This window comes from Equus przewalskii, chromosome 14 (genome assembly GCF_037783145.1).
Source record: "Equus przewalskii isolate Varuska chromosome 14, EquPr2, whole genome shotgun sequence".
Classification (NCBI taxonomy): domain Eukaryota; kingdom Metazoa; phylum Chordata; class Mammalia; order Perissodactyla; family Equidae; genus Equus; species Equus przewalskii.
Window position 1 is genome coordinate 37,167,501 of NC_091844.1, and position 21,705 is coordinate 37,189,205.

At 35.1% G+C, this 21,705-nt stretch overlaps 1 protein-coding gene across 12 annotated transcripts in view; it reads left to right on the plus strand.

The window, feature by feature from the left end:
* VPS54 (VPS54 subunit of GARP complex) overlaps positions 1 to 21,705 on the plus strand; it is a 107,462-nt gene that overhangs the window by 13,431 nt on the left and 72,326 nt on the right. For 6 of the 12 annotated variants that reach the window (XR_011526041.1, XR_011526038.1, XR_011526039.1 and 3 more), the window contains exons 2-3: positions 15,347 to 15,502; positions 16,899 to 17,140. Coding sequence is in view for 7 of the 12 variants with exons in the window: in XM_070572520.1 (XP_070428621.1) it covers positions 15,367 to 15,502; positions 16,899 to 17,140 (378 nt within the window). In the remaining 5 variants the exon portion in view is untranslated. Of the gene's footprint in view, positions 1 to 7,876; positions 7,937 to 15,346; positions 15,503 to 16,898; positions 17,141 to 21,705 lie in introns of those variants that run through there. The other 6 variants (XR_011526040.1, XM_070572525.1, XM_070572527.1 and 3 more) reach the window with 4 other exon arrangements.

Below are 21,705 nucleotides of genomic sequence, written 5' to 3' on the forward strand. Positions count from 1 at the left end.
CTTTTAGCTTCATTATTGAGATTGTTGTGAGCAATAATGTATATGATACATATTTTTTAAAATTTTAAATACTTTTCAAAAGTATGATTAAACTAGATTTTGTCAGATGATAAATCTTATACTTAGTGTAGAAGTATATTGTTATTTGTGTCTAGGCTGTATGAAAGAAGCTTAACTATACCATTTACCAGAAGTTAGCTCTTAAAATTTCAGAAGTGTTGTGGGAAGTGCTTCTTAGAATATGAGATATTTAAGGTATTTTAAATTACTATGATTAAAAAAATAATCTCTACTGATTTCTATCAAATTCATCTTTGGTAGTATATTACAGTATGGTGGTTCTTTTTTTTCCTTGCGTATCTCAGTACTTCTAAATTCAAGGAGATCAAGTTTGCCATTTTTTGTTTGCTTTAAAGAAAATAGCATTGAATATTGATTTTTTCTCTTTTACTAAACTTAAATCCAAAATTATATCAAAAAATGCTACCTCTGTCCAGCGTAAAAAAAAAATCCCACTTTTCCCTTATCTTCTCAAATTATAATAGGCAAGTTACAAAAGTTCATTAGTAAATCAATTATTTGGACTTCAGAACACATTTCCTATTGAAAGTGCTAAAAGGATGGCTCATAGTAGTATATTTATCTCACATTGCAACTCCAGAATTATCTCTTTGCTAAGAAAATATAGTAAATTATACTGATGAAAATGTATAGTGTCTTTTTCCTTGAGGGATAATTTTCTAGCAATCCCAGTCTTATAAAATTCTTTGACCCTAAAACTGCCCTGAAAAAATAAAGTCTTAAAAAATTCTTATTACTATCAGATGTTAATTATTGCTGTCATTTTATTTTTTATTTTTTATTTTTTAAAGATTTTATTATTTCCTTTTTCTCCCCAAAGCCCCCCGGTACATAGTTGTATATTCTTCGTTGTGGGTTCTTCTAGTTGTGGCATGTGGGACGCTGCCTCAGCGTGGTCTGATGAGCAGTGCCATGTCCGCGCCCAGGATTCGAACCAACGAAACACTGGGCCGCCTGCAGCGGAGCGCGTGAACTTAACCACTCAGCCACGGGGCCAGCCCCTGCTGTCATTTATTTTTAATATAAGATGGACATAATAATTTGTTAGTATAAATAATTGTTATTTGATCAGTAATTTATCTGATAAGGAGAAGAAGGCAGAAGAGGAAAGCACTGGGTGCCTGAAATGGATGGGAGACAGTAGTGAAATAACTTACTCTTTTGGAGAGGCAGAGTGCTGTAGAGACAGAGGCATGTTATTTAGAATCAGAACATCTGAATGTAAATCCCATCTTCATAATTAACTGGCTAAATGATCTAAAACCAAGTTACTCTTGAACCTGTTTCTTTATCCACATAATGGGGATCATTGATTCATTCAGAAATGTTCTTCTTACTAGGTTGTTAGAAAGACTGACAGAATAATCTGAATGAAAGCAAGCAATTAGGAACTGTATAGTGTTTAGTCAAATATTAGTGACGATGTAATTCTTCTTACTGTCTTGCCTCTCCCTTGCCATCCTCGCTTCTTTCACTGATGACATATTTTCACTGCACTCTTCATCTTAGGAGCCAGCCCTGGTGGTCTAATGGATAAGATTCAGCACTCACACTGCCACAGCCTCCTCATTTCCCCTTCAGGGAGCCACACCACCCATCTGTCAGTTGTCTTACTGAGGCCACTGCGTGTTGCTGTGATGCTGAAAGCTATGCTACCGGTATTTCAAATACCAGCAGAGTCACCCATAGTGGACAGGTTTCAGTGGAGCTTCTAGACTAGGAAGAATAATCTGGCCACCCATTTCCAGAAAAATTGGCCATGAAAATCCTATGAATAGCAGCAGAGCATTATCTGATACAACACTGGAAGATGAGAGGATGGGGGCAGGGGAGACTGAGCAGATTTCTGCTTTGCTGTACACAGAGTCCCAAAGAGTTGGAATCGACTTGTCTGCACTAGCAACAGCTTGATCTTAGGACTTCAGAGAATCTTTAGAATTAGTGGTGGGAGTGAGGCAATCCAGGTTTGCCCAAGTCCCAGGTGATCTTTTTTTTCCCTCCCAAATAAGGGCATTAGGCAGAGGAGTAGAATGGAAAGCAACTTTTCTGGATCAGCTTGTTTATTTTCTCACTCTTGCCTGACAAAGTCCTGTCTTCCTCAAGGTGGAGTATAGCCTAAGGTGCCTCATAGTCGTGGAGTGTGGTCAGTCTCTCTCTCTGCCTCTATCCCATCCTGCCTCATTCCCATGTGTATCTCCTACCTCTCCCCACATCTCTTCTTCACCACTCTTTCTTGTTACTTTTTAATTTCACCCTTCACTTGCTTTCTTGTTGTTTGCCTACAGATGTGCTCGGGTTTCCCATGGCCTAAAAGATTCTTGCTCAACTCTTAGTCTCATTTCTTTCATCACCAAAGAGATGTTGATCTTCTTGCCTTTATTACTGAATTTTTGTGGTATGGCTTCTGCCTCAACTACTGTCATAAAACTATTCTAATCCTGTGTCCTTTCTGAAGTTAGTAACCTCCTTGACCTCTCCACAGTGTGTTGACCCTACTGTTTCCACTTTCCTTCTGGACAGTTCTCCCTTGGCTTCTATAAGGATGGTATTTTTGATTGCTTTCTTCCTTTCCTCTTAAATGTGTTTGCCTCACTCCTTGCTCTGAGCTCTCATTAACTCTCTTTTTCTGTACTCTCTCCCTTTGAAATATTACTTTCCTGTAACTAGAATTATTTGTCCTATTATTCCTATAATGTAATTGAACTAGGAACAGTGATGGAAAATTCAGGGAGGGAGGATTCTGTTCACTACAAGGAAGAATTTTTTTCCTAAAATAATTATAGTTGTTTACAGTAATACTCTGCTTTTGAAGCAGTCAATTCTCCATTATTGAAAGTTCTCAAGTGGAGGCAGAAAGACCGCTTGTAGAAAGGATTCATGTTCTAGGTAGAAAGTTGAGCCAGATGATCTTTTAAAGTCTTGTCCAACTCAGAGATTATAAGTTTTGTCTCATCCACTCCATTCCCATGGATTCAACTTTGACCTTTATTCAAATGTCTTCCAAAGCATTGTTTCTAGCCTCTCTGCCTTCTCATCCCTCTTCTGTCCTACAAGCAGTTTTTGTCATCAAAATTGCCTCTGTTGTAGGCCACTGTGTTTTCTAGTTTCATCATCATTTTCCAGTACTCTTTTTTTTTTTCCTTTTACTGGCATGGCTTTGAGGACTGCTCTTCTGTGCTGCGGCTACTTTTCTAATAGTAAATTATATCTGCTTATATTGGTTTGCTGCCTTCTCTCCCCCCTTTTCCAGCTCCAAACTAGGGGCAGTCAAGCAAAGGACACCAATAGAGGATGCTCGGGATCCTAACATTTAAATTTATTGTAGAACTTTATATGGCACAGTCCAAATGTTAATGCTTAAAATGTTTATAATAATAAATAGTAGTAGTTGCAGTTACTTATTGAATATCAGCTATGTGCCAACTATTGTGCCATGAGCTTATATAGTTATATAAGTTATATTTCATTTAAATCTTATGACATTCCTATGAGGAATATACTGTTGCTGTCCCATTTTACAAATGAGGAAACCGAGGTTTAGGAAGGTAAGAAAGTTGTCAAAGGTCACACAGCTAGCTAATAAATGACGGAGGTCTGACTCACTTTATGGCCAGTTTTCTTAACCAGGATATTATACTGTGTTATAAGAAAGGTAGAGTGGCTGGCCCTGTGGTCAAGTGGTTAAGTTCACGTGCTCTGCTTCGGCTGCCCAAGGTTCCACTGGTTCAGATCCTGGGTGCAGACCTACCACTGCCCATCAGGCCATGTTGAGGCAGCATCCCATATAGCACAACCAGAGGCACACACAACTAGAATATACAGTGATGCACCGGGAGTGGGGGTGGGCTTTGGGGAGAAGAAGAAGAAGAAAAAAAGGAAGATTGGTAACAGATGTTAGCACAGCTGCCAATCTTTAAAAAAAAAAATGTAGAGATCTAGAATCAAACTTTAGAAAGTCGGGTAATGTTATACAAACAAGATGATGTATTTTTGACTTAGGTTTTTAGATTGTTTTGAATGTGTGTGAACCTGTATGAGACATTGTTAGTGGCTTGTGTGTGCTTACCTCCTTTTCCACAATAGTCATTTGTTTGTTCATTCATTCACTGAACAGTAATGCAGTTTACTGAGTGCTTAGACTCTGTGCTGGGTGTGGTATAGGAAGGTGAATGAAACAAATATTAGTTTACAGTATAGTGGGGGAGACAGGAAATAGGTAAATAAATTATCAGTTATAATTTGAGAAAGTACTATGAAGATCACAAACTATAATGCTAGTGTTAGAGAATAACAGGGTGTGTATGTTGGATGGGGGAAAAGATCGGGGGAGGACATGTTGAGATACAGTGGTCAGGAAAGGCCTATTATCCCACTAAGCAAGTATAACGACTGTTAACATTTTGTTGTATGCCTTTTCATACATTATATATAGCTATATAAAGTTTTTATATCAAAATGAGATTGTACTATATGTTCTGTTTTGTAATCTCATAATTGAGTCTCTTGAAACAATAGCCATTGTTTTTTAATTTCCTCACCTTCTATTCAATGCTAACCTCTGCAGTCTGGCTTCCACCTCCACTGTTGGACTTGACATTGCTTTCTCATGTAACTGGTGACTTCCTAATTGCCAAATATAAAGGATGTTTTTTTCCTTCTTATTTTATCTGCAAATTCTGAGCTGATATTTCTCTCCTCGTTTTTCTCCCACCTTCTTGGATGTTCCTCCTTTATCACAATCTTTTCTTTATATCTTTCTTTCATTTCTTTCTTCAGAAATATTGGAATCCTCTTAGGTTTTGTATTTGACCCTCCTTACTAATACTCTCCTAGAATGATGTATTCAAAATTCAACACCAGTGTCCTAAAGTCTATAATGACTCTCCACAATCTTGTGGATTAAGTCCAAACTCCTTTGTAAGATTCCACCCAGTTTAAGGAATATTCTTTTTTTAATCTAAAGAACAAAAGAAAGAAACCATTACTAATATTTGTTGTAAGGATTGATACCAGCACCTTCAGTCTGTCCGTATGTTCATTTATCAGATGGTCACATTTTAAATAAGTGAGCAAGCACAAGGGATTAATGGTGGTATCCTTCACTTAGTTCATCCTTGTGATGTAATATAGTTTACATGAGTAGTTAATTGGGTTTACAGATTATGTTATCTAGTTTTAACTAAACCAACTCTCACAAAATGTCCAATTAACCTAAAATGATTCCTGTGGAGAAATCACATCTTGGATTAAAGATAATACTAATAATGGAACCACAAGTAAACAACAAAGTACAGAGCTGCGTTCTCCTGCTCCTAGTTCAAACTCTTCCATAGTCATACATAACAGCACTCAAAAGAATTGTCAAGCATAAGAACATGTTATGTGATTTTGTTTTTTGGTTTTTTTGCGTTTGTTTTTGCTGGGAAAGATTTGCCTTGAGCTACCATCTGTTGCTAATCTTCCTCTCTCTTTTTTCTTTTTTTCCTCCTCAGAGCCCCAGTACATAGTTGTATATTCTAGTTCTAGGTCTTTCTGTTTCTTCTCTGTGAGCCACTGCCACAGCATGGCTACTGACAGATGAGTGTATGGTTGTGTGCCTGGGAACTGAACCTATGCCACTGAAGCAGAGCATGCCAAACTTTAACAACTAGGCCAGCAGGGCTGGCTCTGTTTTCTTTTTAACAAAAAAAAAGTTTTCCAAATTTGCTAATCTTTTCAGAGATGGCATGTGACTGACAGTAATATTTAACCAAACAGATAAACACACTCTCTCTCTCTCTGTCTCTGTCTCTCTGTCTCTCTCTCACAGTCTGTTCTTGCAAGGTGTTTTTTCTTTTTAAATAAAAAGTGAGAAAATAGTTGATTTTCTAGAAACAATCAAGCTATGGTAAATGTATTTTGAAAATGGATGTTTGGAAATATTCCATCATTATGTGATTTTGTTAAGTGATGAACTCTTCAAAAACCCAGAATGGAGTTTACTAACCTGTTTTAAAAACTTCAAAATAGAGAGTTTAGAAAGTCTAATCAGTGATGCAGTAATGTATTTCTTCTATTTCTACATACATTTGTGAGATATCTTTTTTTTTCTATAACAGGCATTAAAGCCAGGTATAAAAATAAATTGAACTAAGAGCCAAACATTTGAATTACCATTTCATAAACTGTTAAATCAAGATTTTTAATAATAATAGGCATAGTGATTCACATTACTATCAATTAAAAATAGTGAGAGTAAAAAGATATTTTTTGCCATTAATTAATAAAATAGATTATTTAAAAAAGTCTTTCCTCTTTATGTAATCTCTTAAAAATTTCCATTTACTGCAGTTTTATATGACACATATTGATACAATGATACCCCATATAATTTATAAATGGTGATTGCTTAAAAATTGTTGACTGATGGGATACAGGATCAAAAAAATTTACAGACTGCTGATATAGACAATAAGCATCCCAAGTTCAATGAAAGGCTAGTTTTCTGTGGGTTATAGTCATTAGAAAAGATTCATAGTGGAGGTAGGTGTAAGGCTGAAGCTGTTTAATAATAGCAGTTTAATAATAGCATTGTTCCTCATTTAACAAAGTGTCATGGTTAATTTTGTGTGTCAACTTGACTGGGCAAAGGGATGACCGTATAGTTGGTAAAACATTATTTCTAAGTATGTCTTTGAGGATGTTTCTGGGAGAAATTAGCATTTCATGCAGTAGGCTGAGTAAAGAGATCTGCCAGCACCAATGTCGGCAGGCATCATTGTCATCCAATCCTTAGATGGTCCTAGTAAAACAAAAAGGCAAAGGAAGGGCGAATTCACTCTCTTATTTTTTTTTCTGAGGAAGATTCGCCCTGAGGTAACATCCATTGCCTGTCTTCCTTTTTTTGCTTGAGGAACATTCGCCTTGAGCTGGTATCTGTGCCAGTGTTCCTCTGTTTTGTATGTGGGTCGCTGCCACGGCATGACTGCTGATGAGTGGTGTAGGTCCACACCTGTGAACCAAACCTGGGCCACCAAAATGGAGCACGCTGAACTTAATTAACCACTAGGCCCACTAACTTGAGGTGGCCCTAGCTCTCTCTTCTTGAGTTGGGGCATCTATCTTCATTGGCCCTCATACATCAGAGCTCTTGGTTCTCCGGCCTTTGGACTCCAGGACTTAACACCAGCTCATGCTATTGGCCTCAGACTGAATTATACCATTGGCTTTACTGGTTTTTCATCTTGCAGAAAGCAGATTGTGGTACTTCTCAACCTCCATAACTGCATGAACCAATTCCTTTATTAAATCTCCTCTTCTGTATATCCCATTGGTTGTGTTTCTCTGGAGATCTCTAACTAATATACACAAAGTAATTTGTTTTTATAGGAGAATATTTGGAAAATTAAAAAAAGCACAAACAAAAATAAAAATTTCTTACAATTCTCTTATTTGGAGGTAACTATTGTTAATATTGTGGTATATGTCTCTGCAATTTTTTTTTGCAAATATGTTTATTTTAAACTAGAAAATTGGGATCATACTGTGTGTATTGTTTTGAAAACTGTTTCCAGTTAACAATATGTGTTAAACAATTTTTATGTCATTAGGTATTCTGCAATCCTATTTTTTAGAAGTTTTAATTGTGGTAAAATACATATAACATAAACTTTACCATCATAACCTTTTTTAAGTGTACAGTTCAGTAGTGTTAAATATATTTACATCGTTATGCAGCTGATCTCCAGAACTTTTTCCTTTTGTAAAACTGAAACACTCTACCCATTAAACAGCTCCCTGTTTCTCCCTCCCCTAGACCCTGACAGCCACCATTCTACTTTCCGTCTCTATGAATTCAACTACTTTGTTACCTTATGTAAGTGGAATCATACAATATTTGTCTTTCTGTGATTGGCTTATTTCACTTAGCATAATGTCCTCAAGGTTCGTCCATGTTGTAGCATATCTCAGAATTTACTTTCTTTTTAAGGCTGAATAATAATAATAATCCATTGCGTATGTATACCACATTTGTTTATCCATTTATCTGTGAAGGGACACTTGGATCGCTTCCACCTCTTGGCTAATATAATGATGTTTCTGTGACATGGGTATACAAATATCTCCTCAAGACCCTGCTTTCAGTTCTTGTAGGTATATACCCAGAAGTGGAATTGCTGGGTCATATGGTAGTTCTATTTGTACTTTTTTTGAGGAACCGCCATAATGTTTTCCATAACAGCTGCACCATTTTAAATTCCCACCAGCAGTGTGTAAGTGTTCCAGTTTCTCCACGTCCTTGCTAACACTTCTTTTCTGTTTTTTTTTTTAATACCCATCCTAATGGATGTGAGATCTGCAATCCTATTTTTAATGGCAGTATAATCCATTGTTTGGTTGTATTAAATCTTATTAACCAGCTCCTTCTTATTTGTTTGTTTGTTTCAACTTTTTCATTCTTAAAAATAATTCTGGGGTTATTTCTCATATTTTGAAGTGTGTGTATATTTGTTTTCTTAGGATATGTAATCTAGAAATGAAATTTAAAATGACCTTTGAAGGGAGAAGAGGCATTATTACAAGAGTAGAAAGATTGTATTAATATTCCAGGAAGGGCAAAGCCATAACAAAGACAAGGAAGCCTCAATAGCATGATGGATTAGGGACAAACAGCACCCTGTCTGGAATAGAGGTTATCCAAGGGTAATAGGAAATAAGGCTAGAAAGGATGACAAGCATCAGATTGTAGAAAGCCTTGAATACCAGTTTGTGAAGCTTGGCCTTTGTTTGGAAGGTGATGAATAACATTAAAGGTTTTTGAGCTGAAGTATGACAGAATGAAGACTTTCTGGAACATTAATCCTAAAGCAATATGCAGAATGGTTTAGACTGGAAGCAGAGAGACCAGTTAGGGGACCACAGTATGATAGAAGCATGATAGAGAGCAGGCAAGTTTAGATTTTATAATGTAGGATATTTTATAAAGTAGCGTGTCACTTTTGAAAAATAGGAGAAGGGAAATAAAATGATTAATTAGTATATCTCTATGTTAACCACTGGTAAAATGTTTTGTATACGTTGAAATGGTAGAGGGGAAAAAAAAACTTTTGCTATTACTTTACTTGTAATAGGCAATTTCATGGATAGTTAGGTTAGAATTGACTAAATGTTTTTGTGATATCAGTGTTCTCTGAAAGCAGTTACTATTACAATGTAGAAGCAAAGGAAGAAATTTTTGCACAGTTTCTGGGTAATGTCTGTGGTAAATGTTTCTCTGTCTCAGCTGCCTTCTCATTCAGCCTTTAAGAATTCCAGTTTCTATATATGGTATTATTCTTATGCAACATTAAAATTTGATCGAAATCTGTTGATTTTTTCCCTCCATAATTGAAGTTATACAATAATGTCATCTTCAGGTAGATTAGCACTTACAAATGGAATGTTTTTCTTCTCTCTGATATATTTTGCATTGTTTATCTATTTAACATTTGACAAATATTTAAAGTTTCTTTCCTCTGACTTTTTGTGAAAATTTAAAAACATACGGAAAAAGTGAAAGAACAGAACATGTTACACTCATATATACTCTACTTAGATAAGGCATTTTTAACATTTTGCGATATTTGTTTTAACTGTGTGTATTTTTTGCTGAATCATTAGAAGTAAGTTGCAGGTGACATCATACTTCACTCCTAAATACTTCAGTATTCATGTTTTAAGTATAAGGACATTTTCTCATGATCAGACCATTAATAAGATACCTAAGAAAATTAATAATAATTCTAAAATATCATATAACATTCAGCCCATATTCAAAATTTCCCAAATGTCCCAAGAGTGTATTAGAGCCAATTTTTTCTTTTTGAACCAAGACCCAGTCAAGGCTCACATAGTGCCTTTAATTGTTGTCTCTTTATTCATTTTAATATAGAATAGTTCTCTACCTTTTTAAAATGACATTTGATCTAAGTGTCCACGCCAGTTTTTTTGTAGAATGTCTCATATTCTCAGTTTGTTGGATTGCTTCCCCATGTTGTGGTTTAAACATCACTATCCTGTTCCCCTGTTTCCTGTAGACTGGAAGGTAGGTTTAGAAGAGGGGTGCTTAACCTTGGGTTCACAGACTTTAGAGGGTCTATGGATAGAATTTAGGGAGTCTCCGAACTTTGGATGGGGGAAAAAATTGCATCTGTATTTTAATTCAGTGGTTCTCAACAAGGGTGATTTGTCTTCTCCTGTCTTTTCCCCTACCCTGGTTGTTTGGCTTTGTCTGGAGACATTTTTGCTTGTCACAACTGGATGGAAGGGTGCTATGGCATCAAGTGGATAGAGGCCAGGGATGTATCTAAAGATCCTACAGTGTACAGGGGGAGAGTTCCCAACAACAAAGAATTATCCAGCTCAAAATGTCAATAGTGCCATCGTTGAGAAACCCTACTTTAACTGAGTTTTAGCATTTTCTTTAATTATGAATGTAGGAACCCTTCACAGGGATACTAGCACTACTTGTGACTTTGTTACCAATAGAAATTTCAGATATTTTCATATCCCATTAAGGTGTTGCAGGTATCTCAAAATGTATTTATTGCAGAAATTAAGATAGATTTCATATTAATCGAGAAACAAAAATATTTCTATATTACAATTTAAAAACATAGTTTGACAGCTAGATATCAGTATAATTGTCCACTATAATCATATGTATTTTATGCATTATAAACATTCTGGGAGGAGGACCATAGACTTTACCAGACTGCCAAAGGAATCCGTAGGATGAAATAGCTTAACCCCTGGTCTAGAGGCTTTATTAGATTGCCTTAAACATTTTTGGTGAGAATGCTTCATAGATGGTGATGTTTATGTCATATTGTCATTTCACGAATCACATCATATCTAGTTGTCTTGCTATTGTCAGTGATGCCAAGTTTGATGATTTAGTTAGAGTGATGAGAGCTGGATCCTTTTTTCCCTTTGCATTGCTGAGTAATCTATACGTGCTACTTTGGCACGAGGTGAGTTTTGTGTTTCTGAACAAGCGTTCACCTAACGGCTTTAGCATACATTGATGATTTTTGCCTGAATCGGTTTTTACCTTGGGGGTTACAAAATGGTGATTTTCTAATTCAGTCATACCTTTACATTTGTTATTGGCATTCTTCTGTAAAGATATGAGATTTCCTTTCCCCACCCTACCCCACCTCCTTTTGCTCATTTCCCTCCTCCTGTGGTGCCCTAAGTATCACTATGGATTCATTAACCTTTATTTATTCAATATATTGCACTCAATTAGGTTTTTTTTTTTTAGTACTCAAATTGTCCAGATTGGCCAGAGGGAACCCCTTTAATTTGGTCCTTTTCGCTTTTGACAGACCCTACTCATCGTTGAGCATTTCCTTGCTTTCTGACACAGTAAGAGTTCTCAGGATCAACTTGTTCTTTTTGTGCTCCAAGTCTGGAGTGAGATATTTCTTCAAAGAACCATGGCTTCCTTGTGGGGAATGGTATTTAGAAGCCAAAGTCTGAGTACTTGATGTGCTCATTACTTCTGGGCATTTTTAATAGAAGCTTTTAACTAAACTTTTAACATAAAAAGATATTTTGAGCTACAAGAAGGAAATTCAAATTTCTCTGTTTTACTCATCCTTGCAAATTCTTTCTTTTGAAATGAATGTATTTGTTTATTCCTTTCCTTATCAGCCCAGCCCCGTGCTCTTATCTGTTCACTCAAGGGTTTTTGGTAGCTGTCATAACTAATGTCTGTCTCTTCTCATCTGTTCTATATACCACCCGTTTCATTCATTTATAAAATATGTATTACATACTGTCTGTGTGCCAGGAAATGTGTTAGGCATGTAGAATACACAGGAAAATGGAACTATCAAGAAGTTCACAGTCTAACAGGGAAGACCTATATGAAAACCAAAATTTCCATATGATTGGTGCAAACGTAGAAATACATAAAGAGTGACTAAGTGTGAGAAACCAAAGAAGGAGGTGAAGATAATATTTGAGTATGGCATTGATGAAATTATGAGAGGATTGCCATATGAAGAAGAATAGAGTTATTTATGGATTCTCATTGTAGGTGACCACTGATTTGTTTCTAGATGTGTAGTTACAAGTGGAATTATTTGAAATCAGAGGTTACCTGCATTTAGTGCTTAACGTTTTCCTTTTTCCTATATTCTCTGTTTTTTGTTTGTTTTTATTTATTTTTTTAAAGATTGGCACCTGAGCTAACATCTGTTGCCAGTCTTTTCTTTTTCTTCTTCTTCTCACCAAAGCCCCCCACTACATAGTTGTATATTCTAGTTGTAGGTCCGTCTGGCTCTGCTACATGGAATGCCACCTCAGCCTGGCTTGATGAGCAGCACTGGGTCTGTGCCCAGGATCCAAACTGGTGAAACTCTGGGCCGCTGAAGTGGAGTGTGCGAACTTAACCACTCGGCCATGGTGCTGGCCCCTGTTTGCTTTTATTTTTGCTAACTTTTTTTTTCTAGGTAGACAAGCTGTTCTTTGCTTACACTGAAACTTACTAAGATACTTCATCATTTCTGTTCTTTAGCCTTTCAATCAAAGATTATTTCTTTGTTGAAATTGTTTGGTTTAGAGGCCATGTGGATTTGCTGTCTTTGTTTATATATCTATGCATTATGAATAAATTCATCATATTTTATTACCAATGATTGCACTTACTAAGTCTGCATCATACTTGCTATGTCATCATTAATACAAAGTTTGGTTCTTACTGTGGGGAGAAATTCTTAATAAAATTAGGATGGTGAAGGGAATGGAGAGTCAAATGGTTGGAAATTGGGACTCGCCTGTGTAGGCAGTCCCCTAGTTTTACATAAACTCTTTATAGCTGGAGATTGTCCCTCTTTTTTTTTTTTAAGATTTTATTTTTTCCTTTTTCTCCCCAAAGCCCCCTGGTACATAGTTGTATATTTTTTACTTGTGGGGTCCTTCTAGTTGTGGTATGTGGGACGCCGCCTCAGCATGGCTTGATGAGCCGTGCCATGTCCACACCCAGGATCCGAACCAGCGAAACCCTAGGCTGCCGAAGGGGAGCACATGAACTTAACCACAAAGCCACAGGGCCGGCCCCTGTCCCTCTTTTCATAAGAAGAATTAGGAAAGGTCTAGGAAAAAGCAGAAAACCTGTGTATGTTTCCCAATTAAGATTCTTTAAGGAGTAAATAAGGTGTTTTTTCCCTCCCAGATACAGAAATAACTTATAGGAGATGAAATGTTTTTCCAAAAGTTACCTAAGATGGCACTTAGGATTTCTTTTTGCTGTAAAAACAACGTGATGATAAATAAAATAAATTGAAATAGTAGTGTACTATTGTTGGAATCAATATTTAATTTATCTGACATCAAGCAGTGGGCTTTCAACATAAATATATTTTCCATATATTTGTAGCTTTACCTCTTTAAGTGTCAAAATATGTTTATTTTAGCCATTTTACTTGATGAAATTAACAAAAAAGTTAAACACATTTAATGTTAAATTTAGAATCGTCTTTACCAAACACTTAATGTACAAATTTCTGTGTTATACAGTGTTTCCTATCCTTTAGATATTTCTGCTGTTTTAAATATGCTGGTGCTTTTATCCAGAAACAACCATACACTTAATGTATATGGATATAAATACAACAGACGAGTGATGCCTTTCAAACCAAGGCACTGATTAATTTTCCCAGATATTTTCATTGTAGTGTTCTTTTACCCCCAAACCTCTAATGGCTCCTTATTGCTTAGAGAGCCAACTCTAGTCTGCCCATACCGTGGGAGTGTGTTGGTGTGTGTTTGTGTGTGTGTGTGTGTGTGTAAATATGATTTATTTGTCACTACTTTCCAACGCAAACATTTCACTCTAACCAGGTCAGTTTCCACACACTCTTATGATTATTCCATGTCCCTTAACCTTTGTTCATGCTGTTTGCTTTTATGTTCAGGGACCTTGAGGAAGTTATTTGTGCATTTTCTTGGCAGCTTGTTTCTTATGGTCTCAGTGAATGGTGTAGTTGGATATGCTTCCTTTGCATTAGAAGGACAGAGACAGATATGCAAGGAAGTCTGAGAAATGTAATTTTTAGCTTTCCACCAGACTAAAGGAGAGTTAGAGTGGATGTACTTTTTGCCACCAGTCCTAGCCTTATATCTCTGTTCTTTATTTCTTACTCTTATTTTTCTATTCACCAAATTTCCTAACTTGGCTTTTTTTTTTTTTTAACTCGTTAAACCACATGTATCTTTGTAAACTAAGTAGTCTTTCTGGGCCTTGCTGTACGTATCTCTAGTATGAAGGAACTTAGACTAGGGGGTCTCTAAGTTCACTTTCAGCTATCAGCTTCTGTTTATGTTCATTTATTTATTCCTTCATTAAAAATATTTATTGAATGCCTGCCTATTTGATAGATATGCTCAGCAATTTAAGATTATCTACCCTCCAATAATAAAATAATACACGTTCTTCAGTATCCAGGTTATGTACTGCTTCATTTGTAAAGTCTTGCCTGACACTGTAACCTATATTATGTTGCCTTGCACCACAGATTCTTTCATCACTTATTAAAAATGTAGACATAGGTTAACTTGTGTTTTGCTTAGTGTTTTGATGAAGAATGATGCTTCTTTTATTTTATAATCATTTAATATAGTGACAGTCACATAGTAATAATCATAATGATAACTAACATTTATGAACACTAACTTTGAGGCTGGCATTGTTTTAAATGCTTTTCTTCTATCCATTCCTTTAATTCTTACCAAATGTTTATGAGATAGGATCTCTTTTCATCTCCATTTTTACATGTGAGGTAAAGCATGTAAAGGTTAAGTAAATTTCCTTAAGGTTATACTGCTGGTAATTGAAGCTGGCATGTGAACTCAGGCAGTCATATTTCAAAAACCCGTGCACTTAACCATTTTGCTATAATGTGTAATTACTGCATACTTGTTGAATGAATGGAATGTTTTCATCTTTAATATATATTGGTTTCAGCTTTGGCATCTGTTTGCACTTTGGATAAAAGACTAAGTAAGGATATTTCACTTTGGGGAGAATATTTTTTAAACAAGGACAAATAACTTTCTTAGCAAACTAAATGTTATGAGTGACTCCCAGTTAACAGTGAATATTCAAATTGTGTACTTATACTTTCAGGGATTTTGAATAATGTGTCTTTTTAAAAGAAAATATGTGACATGCATAATACTTATGGATGAATTTTGATTTGTATTAGTGTCTTGATTATTATTTGTTACTTGTTTTCAGTTGAGTGGTGATTTTATGCAATGGCTTCAAGCCACAGTTCTTCACCAGTGCCTCAAGGAAGCAGCAGTGATGTTTTCTTTAAAAAAGAGGTAGATCCAGCAAAACACATTCGACCTGTGCAGTCACTGCCAGATGTGTGTCCCAAGGAACCCACAGGTAATGCCTTTTTTTTGAGAATTTTTACTGAGGATTTGTACAATCTTTAAATGATTAGTCAGATTTCATATACTTATTTTAAAAGAGTAAATTTTATGATGTTAAAACTAAAGAGAGGTAAGTAATTTGGAAGTAAATTGATTGGGAAATTGGAATTATAGCCCTTTTTATGCATTTTCATAAAAGAAGTTAATTACATAAACGAAAAGTTTTGAAAATGAGGGTACAGAGTGAAAGTTCTTTAGTTAAACATAGTACAGTCAATCCTTGTTATTTACGGATTCTGTATTTGCAAATTTGCCTACTCCCTAAAATTTATTTGTGACCCCCAAAATCAATACTTATGGCACTTTTGTGGTCATTTGCAGACATGTGCAGAAGAATGAAAAGTATGAATCACCTGATGCACACGTTCCCACCTGAGATTGAAAAAGGCGACACTCTGCCTTCTTGTTTTAGCTGTCATGCTGTAAACAAGTGTCATTTTTGTCGTCTATTTAGTGCCATGTTTTTTGCACTTTTGTGCTTTTTGTTGGTGATTTTGCTTTTTAAAATGGTTCCCAAATGTAGTGTTGAAGTACTTTCTAGTGTTCCTAAGCAAAGAAAGCTGTAATGTACCTTATGAAGAAAATATGTGTTATGTAAATTTTATTCAGATATGAGTTACAGTGATGTTAGGTATGAGTTCAATGTTAATGAATGGACAATATATACTAAATAAGATGTCTTTAAACAGAAACACACATGAAAGAAGACTATGTATGGATTGGTTGAGAAAATGTGACCAGAGACTCACAGAAACCTAACCCTGTATTTCCCCTAGGAGCAATAGTTCAGCATTTGCTAATTAAGTATTCCAGTGACTTTATAGAACAAAACTACTGTGAATAACAAGAATCAACTGTATAGTTTTCTTTCCTCTGTGGTTAATGCCACATCAGCATTTATGTTATCTAATTATAAGCCAAACAGAGGATATTGGAACCAGGAGTGTCTGCCATAATACAATAGAAAAAAGGCCTACCTGAGAAGAAAACTAGAGTATTAAAGGATAGAAGGTATACAATAGAAGGTAGAAGAGTTTTGATGTTGAAAAAGAGAGAGAAATTGTACATTAAGGAATTAATGAAAGACTTTCTTTACCATCCACCCCACCCTGCAACTGCAACCCTCAAATTTTGCATATCCTTTATTTGTGCATGTTTTTCCTCCCCTTGGCAATTGATGGGGAAAGCTGAAGGTTATTTAATCAGATTGATTTTTATTAAAACATTTGCTATTGAAGAGAGAGTTTAGTTGTTTTGTATAAAGTGGAGTCTAAGCATTTTTATTTTTCTAGGATATACTTTCAAACACAGAACTTACTTTACAGAGTTCTCTTGTTTACTTTTTGCAGGTGATTCACATAGTTTATGTGTTGCCCCATCTCTAGTTACAGATCAACATAGATGGACTATATATCATTCCAAAGTAAATCTCCCAGCAGCATTAAATGATCCTAGATTAGCAAAAAGAGAATCTGACTTCTTCACAAAAACATGGGGATTGGACTTTGTGGACACTGAAGTCATACCTTCATTCTACCTCCCACAGATCAGCAAGGAACATTTTACAGTATATCAACAAGAAATCTCTCAGGTAATATCTAATCTTTTTTTAAAAATTATTTTATTGGGTCATAATGGTTTATACCATTGTGTAATTTCAGGTGTACATTATTGTATATCAGTTTCTGTATAGACTATGTAGTGCTCACCACTAATAGTCCAGTTTTTAATCTGTCACCATACGTATGTACTCCTTTACTCCTTTTACCCCACCCCCCACCCCCTTCCCCTCTGGTAACCACTAATCTGTTCTCTTTATCGCTGTGTTTATCTTCCACATATGAGTGAAATCATACAGTATTTGTCTTTCTCTGTCTGTGTTATTTCGCTTAACATAATACCTTCAGGGTCTATCCATGTTGTTGCAAATGGGACGATTTTATCTTTTTTATGGCTGAATAATATTCCATTCTGTATATATACTGCATCTTTATCGATTTATCTGTTGATGGTCACTTGGATTGCTTTCACATCTTGGCTGTTGTGAATAATGCTGCAAGGAACATAAAAGTGCATAAATCTCTTTGTATTGTTGATTTTGTGTTCTTTGGATAAATACCCAGTAGTGGGAGAGGTGGATCATATAGTATTTCTATTTCAATTTTTTGAGAAATCTCCATACTGTTTTCCATTGTGGCTGCACCAGTTTGCATTCCCACCAGCAGTGTTTGAGGGTTCCGTTTTCTCTACATCCATTCCAACATTTGTTAGTTTTTGTCTTGTTAATTATAGCCATTCTGACAGGTGTAAGGTGATATCTCAAGGTAGTTTTGATTTGCATTTCTCTAATAATTAATGATGTTGAACATCTTTTTATGTGGCTGTTGGCCATCTGTGTATCTTCTTTGGGAAAATGTCTATTCATATCCTCTGCCCATTTTTTGATCAGGTTGTTTGTTTTTTTGTTGTTGAGTTGTATGAGTTCTTTATATATTTTGGAAATTAACCCCTTGTCGGATATATGATTTGCAAATATTTTCTCCCAGTTGGTAAGTTGTCTTTTCATTTATTGATGGTTTCCTTTGCCTTGCAGAAGCTATATAGTCTGATGTAGTCCCATTTGTTTATTTTTTCTTTTGTCTTCCTTGCTTGAGTAGACATAGTATATGAAAAGATGCTGCTAAGACCGATGTCAGAGTGTACTGCCAAGTAATTTCTAATCTTAAAGTTAGTTATAATCAGGTCAAAAGTAATTGAAAGCCTTTTAGTTTGATATATTATAGATTTTGACCAATAATCTTTGATGAGTCTATGGTATTCTTTTCTATTCATACACATTTTATTGTCCTGGGTTGTATTTAATTCTTTATTTAAATATATGTAAATATATTTCTCCTACTGTAGTAATTTTTCAGAATGACACATTCCTAATAGTGTTAAGAATCAACATGAAGCCCACCCTACCTACTAAGAAGAAGATAATTCTATTAGGCCTGTAAAGCCCAGATGATTTATGAGGTTTAAGAAATGAGCAGAGTGGAGTTGTTTCTATGCTTCTGATTCACCATGGACAATTTAATAGAGCATTAGCTCTAGCAGATACTCTTAATATCTGTAGACATAATATGTTTCTCTAAACTCGGTTCTGAGAGCAAGAACTGAATGCAGTGCTAAGTTTGAGGTGGCTTGTTACTCGTTTTTAGTAAGTGACTGATATCAATACAATTCCGTTCATTTTAGTCTTTAAAAACAAATCATTAAAGTTGTACATGGGATATTAAAAGTTTTTTTTATTGCAGTATAATTGACATGTAACATTATGTTAGTTTCAGATGTACAACATAATGATTAGATATTTGTATATATTGTGAAATGACCACCACAACAAGTCTAGTTAACATCTATCACCATACATTGTTACAAAAAAAATTTTTTTCTTGTGATGAGAACTTTTAAGGTTGACTCTCTTAGAAACTTTCAAATGTGCAATACAGTATTATTAACTATGGTCACCATGCTTTACATTAAATCCCTGTGACTTATTTATTTTATAAATGAAAGTTTATATAGGAGATATTTATCTATAATTTTATAATTATTCTTTTTTATACTTTTTTCATTAGCAAGCCTAATTTGCATTTAGCTGATTTTATTTCACTTGACTACTTTGTTCTTTTTATAATTTGGAAATAGGCTGAATATGGCTATATTATTGGCATTAATACTATACAGTACCTGGTTCATTTTTAGTACTGCTTAATATTTTTGTACAGAATCTGTAAATATTATTTACCTTTGTATGTGTATATAGCCATATACTGTCTAGAGTTTTTGTGTTCTGTTTTCAGTGATCACATCTGCCTGGATGTTGTTAAGCTGATGAGTCCTAATATACCTTCTTTTTCATGATTTCTAGTCTGACACCTCGTAACTACAATTTGGCTTTTCTATTTATCCATTTATTGATCAAATTTTTATTGAGTGCCTTCCATATGCCTGGCACTGTTCTAACACTAGGGATACAACAGACCAAAACAGACATCAGTTCCCTCCATTACAAAGCTTACATTTCTAGCAAGGGGTATAAACAATATCAAATAATGATATATTATGTATGTATTTTATAAAGAACAACCACTAAAATAACAAAACAAAGAATTATAGCTAGTAAGCCAATGGAAGAGATAACATGGAATAAAAAAATTCTCAATCCAAACAAAGGCAAAAAAGAGTAAAAAGGGAACACAGAATGGATGGATGAAACAAAAAGAAAAGAAACATCTAGATTGATAGTCTTAAACTAACCCTATCAATAATCACATTAAATGTAAATGTTTTGTAAGAACCCTCATTAAAAGGCAGAGATTGTGAGATCAGATGAAAAAGCAAGACCCAACCATATGCTACCTATAAGAAATGCATTTTAAATACAAAGACGCAAAACATTCAAAAGTAAAAGGATGGGAAAAGGTATACCAGGCTTAACACCAGTCAAAAGAAAACTGGCGTGGCTATATTAAATCAATCAAAGTAGATTTCAGAGCAAGGATTATTACTAGGGATAAAGAAGTTATTTTATAATGATAAAACTGTCAGTTAATTAGGAAGAAATAATAATTCTAAAGGTTTATGCCTCTAATAGCAGAGCTTCAAAATACATGAAGCAAAAACTGGGAACTTTATGGGGAAGTAGATGAATTCACAATTATGGTTGGAGATTTCAAAACTTGTCTCTCAGTAAATGGTAGAACAAGCAAAAACAGAAAATCAGCAAGTATATAGTAGACTTGAACACTATCAACCAACCTGACTTAACAGAACGCATTTAAAGAACATTGCATACAACACAAAAGATGATACTTTTTCTTCTCAAGTGTTCATGGAACCTTTGTCAAGATAGACCATAATCTGGGCTGTAAAACAAATGTTAATACATTTAGAAGCCTTCAGATTATACAAAGTATATTCTCTGACCACAATAGAATTAAATTAGAAATTAATAACAGAAATGTTATGTGGAAATCCACAAATATTCGGAAACCAAAACTTCTAAATAAAATGTGGGTCAAAGAGGAAAGGGAAATTAGAAAGTAGTTTGAACTGAATGGAAATGAAAACACAACGTTGGTATTTGTGGGACACTACTCAAGCAGTACTTAGGCAGAAATTTATAGCAATAGATACATATATTAGAAAAGAAGAATGGTCTGAAATCGATGACCTCAGCTTCTACCTTAAAAAGCTAGAAAAAGAGGAGCAAATTTAAATCAAAATAAGCAGAGGAGAAAAATGACTATCAAAGTCAGAATCAATGAAATAGAAAATAGAGAAACCTAAGGCTGGTTCTTTGAGAAGATCAATAAAATTGACAAACCTATAGCAATACTGATGAGGAAGAAAAGAGAGAAGGCACAAATCACCAATAACAAGAATGAGAGTGGTAACATCATAATAGGTTCTGCAGAGATTAAAAGGCTACTACTGAAATATTATAAACAACTTTATGCCAATAAATTCAACATGTTAGATGAACTGACAAATTCCTTGGATGACATAAATTACCAATCTCTCTTAAGAAGAATTAGATAACCCAAATAACTTTGTATTTATTTTAAAAATTGATGTGTGGTTAAGTACCTTTCCACAAAGAAAACTAAGGTCCACATGGCTTCACTATTGAATTCTACCAAACATTTAAGGAAAAAATAATCCCAAGTCTACACTATTCTTTCACGTTTTCGTGAGGATGTGGAGGACAGGGCTAGTACTAGGATGAGGCAAGTGAGATGATTAAGGTGTAGAATATGAAGGGGCGCCAGAATCTGAGAGTAGGTGCCTCCTTAAATATTGCACTCTAGGCCTCGCCCTACTCCCAGCCCTAGTGGATTAATTAGAACTCTCATATACTGTTGGTGGGCATTTAAATTGGTAAAACCCTTTTGGAAAAGAGTTTGGCAGTTTCTTAAAAATACTTCTGGTCCAGCATGCAAGGAGCTTGGAAGTCTTTACTCCTGTCTTCATAATAAGAAAAATCTGAACAAACTGAAAATCAACAACTGAGAAACTTTTTGAAGGTCACAGCTCAGGGGCACAGGCTCACTAAAATACTGAGACCTAATCATAGGACTACTTCCCCTCTTCCCACACCTTACCACC